The sequence below is a fragment of the Urtica dioica genome, chromosome 11 (genome assembly GCF_054948205.1).
Source record: "Urtica dioica subsp. dioica isolate 48M chromosome 11, U.dioica_male_clone48M_v1_H2, whole genome shotgun sequence".
Taxonomy (NCBI): domain Eukaryota; kingdom Viridiplantae; phylum Streptophyta; class Magnoliopsida; order Rosales; family Urticaceae; genus Urtica; species Urtica dioica.
In genome coordinates this window covers 11,992,885-12,002,155 of record NC_142766.1, presented here as the reverse complement: position 1 = coordinate 12,002,155, position 9,271 = coordinate 11,992,885, and the positions used below count along the sequence as shown (strand labels likewise).

Here is a 9,271-nt window from a genome sequence, read left to right as displayed (position 1 = left end):
ATTTTGTTAGTAGCGATTGCTAGGTTTTATAGATCTATATGTTTAAGGTTGAAATTTGATGAACTATTCATAATTATATGATTAAAAATTTCTTTATTATGTGGAAATTCTTCCTGCATTTGTCGTTAATATTTTATTTGATCTGAATAAAGTATATTATTTACCGTTTATTTGTCCATCATAGGCCCCAATCGTTTCAGAATACCCAAATTCGTTTATCATAGGCAACTCGGAGATTATGGATCTAATAAATCAAACTAAAATAAAAGGCGAATAAAGAGCATAAAATCAATTTCATTTTTATTTTTTTATTATATCTCATAGTTGCTCTACTAAAATTGGGTGTTATTATGATTATATTTACTCGATAAATAATATATTTATAGAGTGATCATCTGTCGATCATCTAAGTACCTCTTGTAACAAAAATGGTGTATATTACCGTTAAACGCTTTGGGCTACACATATCAGTCCTCCTAAGCTTTCTAAATTTGTCAACAATTGAAAGAAGAAAAAGAAGTGTCTTGAGTCGCATTTACAGGATATTAAGACAGACAAGCACATGTAAAAAAAACTGCTCATCTGTTCAAGGTTCAAAGAGTATTTCGATGCCCAGAAACAATCATGACTAGGGAAAACTGACATCTCAATATCCTATGTTCCGAGTCTCCTCCTATGATCAAGCCCTTCCCGAGAACATTTGACATAAAAAAGAATGAACTTCTCATAGAAGAGAAATCAAATAAATCAATGAAAAAGATGATCAGGGGAATCGGCTAACACCACTCTCGACACTGGTTGCATTTCCAGTCGCAATCCTCGGGAAAAGGCTTGATTTGAGGCAAACAATGACGGTGAATCCAAACCCCGCAATTCTGACACGAAAGATCGGGTTCTTGTTCCGACTCCGAACAGAGCTGACACTTGGCAGATTGTTCTAGCCCCGCCACGGAAGCAGCCGGCATAACTGTTTTGGGACCTTCAAGCTGATCTTCGACGGAACCATCAACACCCAGCAGCTCTGAGAAAGTGAATAAGGTGTGCGGGTCATAATCCAAAGTCTCGAAATCCAAACAATCATTCTCAACCGTATCTCCGGTTCCAACATCATGGACAGAAGCGTCCCATTCCGTGAGAGGCTCGTTATACGGAGGGATTTCCATCGCGCTCTGCGTGTAATCAAAATCAGAAACGCCATTCTCTAAAAAGCCATCTGCATCTCCTTCGCGTCTCACGTGCCTTCTAACCTGCAATTTCTGTGGGCCCGGCCCACCGTTCTCCCATTCGCTATCGAGCTCTGAATCGGGCTCCACTAACAGCTCGGCAGTCGAGATGGAGAAAAGAAGAGGATCCCCATCCTCGACCGGGAACATTGGAGTCGATGGTTCGCTTTGTTTAGAGCTGAAACCGGCCTCTGAATCAGAGTCCACTTCAAAACTTTCTTGCTTTGAGGGTGTAAGACTTGTTTCCTTGCTTTTATTCGCTGACATCGTAATCCCATTTTGGTCAGGGTTCAACCTGGAATTTTCAGGCCTCGGAGGTCTAAAGATTATCCTCTTTATCCCCGTCTTCTCATCAGACCCAAAGGGACATTTAGGTGATTTTATTCTTCTACACTTGCAACACTTGAAGCCAGCCACATCAAAAATCCTGGACTCGTCGAGATCGAGAGCCTCAGCATGATACCAATCTGCAAACGTATCAGAAAACACACCAGATGCGTAAATAGATATTCAATTCATGTCAAGCAAGGTGTGAGGTCAAATGTATAGACATCTTACTTTGGCAACCTTCGCAGTGAATATACATCTGATCCTGCCGATATGCTTGATGGCAAAGGTGACATTTGGGTGCCATCCTATGGAACCCCAATCCACCTTTCAACAGAACGTTGTTAAGCCTGAAATCTGCGGTGGAATCTGTGATAGTTTGATCCGAAGCGCTTGCACTGTTACCATTCTTCTTCCACACAATACCCCAAGACTTTTTCTGGGATTTTTCCGCTGAAGCAGATTTAGAAGCAGCCTGTTTCGTCCGAGACAGCTTCTTCTGGGATTTTGCAGCCGAGGCAGATTCAGAAGTAGCTTGTTTCGCATGCTGAGATTTGTGATTCGACTTAGCACTCTTTGTGGATATCATCAATTTCTGATACACTGGCACTTGCGCGTTCAAAGGACTAGTTGGGGACTCGTTCCGTGTTGCCGCCTGAGATACAAGTTTTCTATTGTAGCACGGCTTGCACATTGTCAAAAACTCAACGTCCTCGTTCTTTGTAACTGTTGAACTAATTGCACACTCCTTATGACAATATGCTGCATTATATGTGACACGAGTTAATTGATATGAGAGAGGATAAACAAAAGTTTTTTAACCCAAGATAGCCCAAGGAAAACAGAACAATGTAGCACAATTAAGATGTCTGAGTTTATAATGTTCTTCAGCTATCACAAATCATAGGTAGCTCACTATAAGCTACTGCAGAGATGAAGCTTGGTAACTAATTTTCTATTTACTTTATAAAATTAGGCTACCTTACTCATTTCCTGGCTCAATTCTTTAGGATGAAACAAATCGTAGAAATTCGCACTTCACAACAGTAAAGTGTTCAAAGCTTTTAACAAACCTTCTCTGGTCCCCTACCCACCCCCGAAAAGAGAAGGAAGAACCAACAGGAATCAAAATTTGAAATACCGTGAAAAGCATACCTTTGCAAATACCACAAGTTGCCCCGGTCCTGAAAAAAAAAAAAAAAACAACAACAACAAACCATTAAGCTAGATAATATATATGTAAATATATATAAAAAGAAATAAATAAATAAAAAGAGTAAAAGGTGTTGAAGCTTAGATATTACCTTAGCACATCCAATTTGCAGGAGATACAAGTAGGTATCGCTATATTATCTCTCTTGCAAGTTAGGTAGAAAAATATGTCTCTCTGGGGAGCTTTCATACGTTTCTTATGCAATTGTGGGAGTTTCAAAGGCTCCAAATTTGATTGCGCGGCTTGAGCTACATTTCGTTCATACGATTTGATCAAGTACAGTGGAACCTTGTTTTCAGGGAACCAAAACTTGACTTGTCCATCCGGACTCTGCTCGGTTTCAATAATACTCTTCATGACACGGGAAGGAAGATGCTTTTGGCTCCCAAATGCTACTCCGTAAGTAACCTTGTTTTCTACGACATTTTTACCACAAATCATTGCATTTCTAAAAACAGAAGCCTCTGTCTCTGCACTTTTTACGTCGACAAGGCTTTGATCTGGATGAACAAGGTCACTCCACCTAACATGTAAGTCCAGATTTCGCACCTGATTCAAATTCAATTTGAAGACATTAACCCAACTATAGGCTAGATACTTTACTCTATAGGATGATGCCAATTAACAGCAAATATTAACAAAAAACACAAAGATAATCGTTATTAAAGAGACAATATACCTGAAGTGCAAGCTGAGACGCATTTTTAGTCATTTCAACAGCAGCCCTCCATGCTAATCGTTTGCTTCTCTTAGGAATCTCAATACCATCACTATAACATATTCCAGAGACCTTCTTCGAACCCCCTAGATGAGATAAAAAAAAAATTATCAAATTATAGTCTGATCCACATCCTATGCCTAATTTTATATATCAAGCTTCTTTTGTTAGAAGGTTCTGGTTAGTCCATGTGGGGAAAAAATAGATTGAGATAAGGCTGCCAAGTTACCTTGTTGAGCTGCTCGTCTCACCATAGAGCTGGGCAAAATTGCTTTTTGGAACACTAGCTTGGAATTCTGTCCTCCTTGCCACCAGACAAAGGCTTTCCCTTGGGAATCGTCATCTGTGATTTCAGGTGCAGAAGATTGCTTCTTGCTGCGCCGACCGGGAGCACGCTTTTGAGGTGGTGCAGAAATACATGCAGCGCTTTGTGATGCAGAATATTCAGCCAGCCAATCATCAACAAGCTTAACCCAATCACTGGAAAGAGCGATGGTCCTTATATTCTCTTCAAGCTGCAGGTACGCGACAGGTCATCAAGCGAAATTCAACAACACGTGTACTTGGACAGATATATTAAGCATATTTGTAGAGAAGAGCACAGCATGTTAAGTTTTAGTCAACACACTTTTCAACTTGTTTCTAAGAACACTATGAGAAGTAAAAGCAATAGTATTTTTTTTTTGGCCAACCGATAATGAAATAAGTACATACTTTCAAGCTTTAAGAACTGCAGCAACAATAAGAAAATAAATAAAATTCAAACCCCACAATTAGGAATCGAAGTTGGCTGACATTCAAATCAAAGCTCATGTAGATAGCTAGGACTCACAACCCACAAAACTAAAACTCAAGCTAAGCATAATCAAAAGGAGAGAAGATGCTACTATGTATGTAATAGTTTGCATGCTAAGTAATGAGTTGAAACCTACTTCAAGCAGAAGAGACTTGATCTCGAAGCAAGTCATCGCTCGTTCCACCCGCTGCCGCCATTGTTTCCTATAATTCGGATTCATGAAAGGACCTATAATCACACCGCATAAACTTTCCTCCATGTATATAATGTATGCTCCGATACTTGCAAGAGCCCCTTCTCCACTTTTGATGGGACGAATGCTGGCAAGGGCCTTCATAGCGCCTTTTGTGGCACACAAAAGAGAGTGGTTCAACATGCACCCTCGCTTGCTTGAGACTGAGGACTTGCACGAAAGACACCAACCACACCTCTCCCTCGGAACCTCCACAAGTTTCCTCTCAGAAGTTGGCCAAAAGAAGCGCGAGGCAACTAGTGAGAAAGCTTTCGTTTGCAGATAGTTTTCAGATTGGGCTTTTTTGGAACTATCTGAGCCGTGAGCCTCTGTTGATCGAGCTTCTTCCGATGACAGTAGAGTTAATTTAGCAGCAGCTGATGCAGCAAAGTCCCCGTGCATATAATGATTCAAATAAGCCTGAGGCTTATAGAGAGAACCCAAGTAAACACAATCCCCTGATGGTCTATTTCGACCTTTCCCTAGACTAATACAGTTGACTTCTTTTCTAGAAGATAAAGCCAGCGGATGATGGGAACCGTTTGCTAGCCCTACTACACTTGGTTGCACAGTCAAACTTTGACTAGGTGTTTCAAGCGTATCAGCATGTTGAATAACTGTTCCAGTTGACCCATTCCTATCAAACTGTTTCGTATCTACAACTGTGCACTCTTGTATATTGGCGCCCAAGCTAGTCTGAAAGTTTAGAGAATCAGCTTGTACCATATCAATGGAGTTCTCAAGCGATGTCGGATTACCAGCATTACTTTCATTTTCCGTAGCAGCCTCATTGCCCAAATTATTACCTTTGAGTGCTAGAGCTTCTTTGAGTCTTGCTGACTTTATATCTGTTACAGTCTTTTCTAAGAGAGACAAAATACTTTGTGGCATATCCCAGTATTTTACAATCTCCTGGCAGATTCCCAAGTACAGCTCTCCATGCTGCGCAGATGAACAAAGCACATGCATGACTTTCGGAATATCCTTCTCGTTATAATACCTGGCACATGTTTGTTCATTGACTAAAGCGGCTCTGAGCCTGCAATGACCATGTTCCAAGATCATTATATCGGGGAAAACAGGTCAAGTAAAAGTAAGGAAATTGCAAACGGCATGAAAAAAAAAACTGAATATTAAACAGCTTAAAATGCCAAATAAAAGGTAAAGATCACAGTTTAGATGACATACACCAATAAGTGGTTGCAAGTGCCCAAGAAGATTTGACCATATAAATCAACACCAAATATGTCTGCTCCTCTGAGGGATGTTCCAGTTGTAATAGGTGGCCCAATTTTATTGATCGTACACTCTGGGCAATACCACGATCCTTCTGGTATAGACAATTTCATGACGCCAATACACCTAGTGTGGTATGCTGATGGGCACCCATCACAACAAAGCAAGGTTCCGTCCATGCCACAGAGTCGACAATCGTCGCTATTTCTATCCACATCCATGTCCGCAGCATCGATATCACCTCGGCCACCCTTGGAACTGAGAACATTCGGGTCCTTGGGTGAGTTTATCGTATAGGATTCTCCGACCGTTTCCCTCTCCTTACACGCCAAAGTCTTGGAATATCGGGGGTGAACCCTTCTTGGCCCATTCTCGGGGGGGTTGATTGCCTCTTCGTCGTAATTCGTTCCAACTTCCGACTCCTCGCGCAAATTGATTTCTGCTCTCAGCTCTGCCGAGTCTAAAACATCGTCACATAGGACTTGCAGAGCAAGTAGCTTTCTGTCAACCGATAGAGAATAATACTCCCTTCCCAAAACCTCGTCGTAGAAACCCTTCCATTCTGGACCCTTTGAGTATCCCATGATCGTCAAGTACTGGACCAAGTATACAGGCCAAGTCAATGTATCAAGCAAGTTCCAGTCAATAGACCTGTAATAAAGTTGTCAACAAATTAATACTGGAAATAAAATGGCGGCAGAGAAGAAGAGGAAAAAATCTATTTAAGAGAATAACTCTAAATTCAAATAATTTGCACATCCAAATACCCGCATTTCATGTTCACTGTATCATTGAATATTAGTCAATCACGAATCATCCTGATTGTCATATTTCAGGTTGTGGCCCCTTATATCTAGTTAGTAGTGAAAAAAAGGGTTATAAGAGTAATCACCTTAAGCATTTTGAAGCAAGCTCCAACCCATCCGAGGAGAGTGTCTCGAGATAACCCCTCAAGGCACGCATAACAGCCACATGGATAGCATCCGAGAGTGTGTTCGGAGCACGGCAATTTAGGGATCCCACAAAATCGTCCAAAGTGAACGGGCACAGGAACAGACGGATGCTGAACGATCGCAAGAAACCATAGACTGACAAGAGATGCGAAACGTACCGCTCCGACACGCCTATATTCCCGGAAGAAGGTGGCAATTCCGGCGGGGGAAAATCCACCGCATTGTCTCCTCCGGAACTCGAATTCCAGTCGCCCGATTTTTCACAACCGTCGCTCAAGGATTCCTCGTCATCTTCCTCGGCGACCGGGCCGCCGCTTAACTCAGCCGGCACAGCTGGTTCTTCAACCACTTCGGCCTCTTTCTTCGGTTCCTTACTATTCCTCAACACCAACTCATCAAGCTTCTTCCTTCGAGCAATCATATCCTTCTTGAAACCGTCGACGTCCACGAGACTCCCACGGATCTCGCGGCTCTCCAAATCCTCAAAGTCTCCGTCTTCATAGTTCACCCTGTACAAACCATCCGAGTAGTACACGACTTTCCCGAGAAAAGCCCCGCTGTGATCAAATTCTTTCAGCATATACCGACCCACCAAGACGATCGGCTTCGTCTCAACAACGGCCTGCTTTTTGCTCTCCACGCCCACCTTCCCATCCTCGTCTTCTCTCCTTCGTTTCCTTGGCCGACCCCTCTTTTTGGGAACCGAGCCTTCCATTTACCGAATCAGAAAACAGATCCTAACCCTAATCAGACCGCCGAATCATTCAATAAAAAAAAACGGGTGATCATAAACTCTTCAATAAGCAGAACAACAATCGGACACTTCACCGTCAGAACATCAAACAAAGCATTTCGAAACCTTGGGCTCAAAAGCCGGTCCTATGAAGAAGAAGAAGAAAAAAAAACGAAACAAATCAATTTCACATAATCAGCAACAAAGGCCACATCTTCTATCACGCATGTGTTGATAACAGATTGAAATTATATTTCGTTTGCACTTTGTATGAGGATAAGCTAAGCGAGGAATACCACGAGAAATCTCACGAAACCGTACCTTATTGGTTAGGGTTCCACGAGAATCGCTATTAGAAGATTAATCTGCGGCTTCTAGGGCATGATAATATCGGAGGTAGATGAGGGTGAGAAAGCCCAAATGGTTTATTTGAGAAAGTAGAGAGAGAAAAGAATGGAGTCTCTCTACACTCTTCTATTTCCTGTGTTAAAATTTGGGTACGCGTTTGCAAGCGCAACACTGTTTTTGCCCTGCAACTCGGTGAATCGGTTCGTCCGAGTTGCCGATTTCGAATCGTTTGGGTTTGCGATAAAAAGCCTAAACTACCCCGAAAAGTTTGGGAAAATTACGCAGTGGCAATGCGATGTGCTAGGGGCAACCTCATGCCCTTAATATGGGATCTCCTATTATAATGGTTTGTGAATGATTAACTATTGAATTTCCTTTCGATTAAATTATTTCATACAATGGACATTCTTTTTTAACAGAATATTTGTGAAGCTTTTGTCTCCTATGTAACAAAAAAAACGAAAGTCCAAATTATTTTTAGATAAATATTTTTAGTTTTTCTTAAACACAGACGACGACACCACGCAAGTCAGCTTAAAACATTATTATAATAATTACATTTCGGATAAAAGTGATGTCTATAAAAATTTTACTACCATTTTTTTATCAAAGAGATTTTAAAGAGATATAATTCAATGTGCACATGCATAATTGATACGGCGATCTATATTGTTTGATGTAGATAATGTCTTGCTAGCGTAGAGATTTTTGGAACTATATCATAGGAAGTTTTTCGAAACCGCAAATATTATAAGAAGTTTTTTCGAAGTTGTACGTAATCGCGAGTCGACATCTTTTTTATCCAGTTATGTGGATTTAGTATCTAAGTTGGGACTTAAGAGAGATGGGAAGAGACGTGAGAGCGGGTTCTTTTAGTTAGTTGGTTTGTTAGAGACGTTAATTATTGAGTGTAAGATACTGTAATGTAAAATGTAAAATTTGTAATTATTGAAACAGTGAGTCCATTTTTTTATCGTGTTTATTATTGAGTTTGTTTTATACAAAAAAAAATTATCAAAATACTAAAAAAATTTATATAAGTAATCCATATAAGTTAAAAATATTTAACAATTATTTTTAAAATAATAAGTAAGTTCTTGACAAACATAAATCTAGTAGAAAGATATACAATATCATATATCGATAAGAAAATCATATTAACATTAAAATTAAAAAATAAAATTTCATCATAAAAAAATATGCTAATTAAACTTGTAATTGCTTGATAATTGTGTGTTGTGAGGTTGATTCGATAACCAAATTGTGAGATTGTTAAATCAAATTTTTTTCTCGAAGAAATAAAAAAAATATATAATACAAGTCCAAGAGTGGAAAAAGTAGGGGAAAAAAAAAGTAAACTAAAATTGTAAGATACAGGTGAGGTAACATTTTTTTATGTTAGATAGCAGTCAAAAGTCAAACTAGGGATCACCGAACGACATCCACACGATCATAGCCACCCTTGAAAGTTGAATCACAAGGGCAAAAACAT

The 9,271-nt window shown here is 40.1% G+C and overlaps 1 protein-coding gene across 2 annotated transcripts; it reads right to left on the bottom strand.

Moving 5' to 3' along the window:
* Nucleotides 1-516: 516 nt before the first annotated feature.
* On the bottom strand, nt 517-7,910 carry LOC149381265 (DDT domain-containing protein PTM-like). Of its 2 annotated transcripts, none has more exons than XM_089630223.1 (10): nt 7,728-7,910; nt 6,638-7,577; nt 5,698-6,396; nt 4,414-5,548; nt 3,711-3,996; nt 3,443-3,567; nt 2,855-3,312; nt 2,706-2,734; nt 1,782-2,312; nt 517-1,690 (listed from the first exon to the last, which is right to left on the bottom strand). In XM_089630223.1, the coding sequence occupies exons 2-10, from the start codon at nt 7,411-7,413 to the stop codon at nt 777-779; spliced, it is 4,953 nt and encodes a 1,650-aa protein (XP_089486349.1). In that variant the 5' UTR covers nt 7,414-7,577; nt 7,728-7,910; the 3' UTR covers nt 517-776. The 2 variants fall into 2 exon arrangements, with proteins under 2 accessions (XP_089486349.1, XP_089486348.1); XM_089630222.1 differs by having other exon boundaries at nt 7,753-7,910.
* Nucleotides 7,911-9,271: the final 1,361 nt, after the last annotated feature.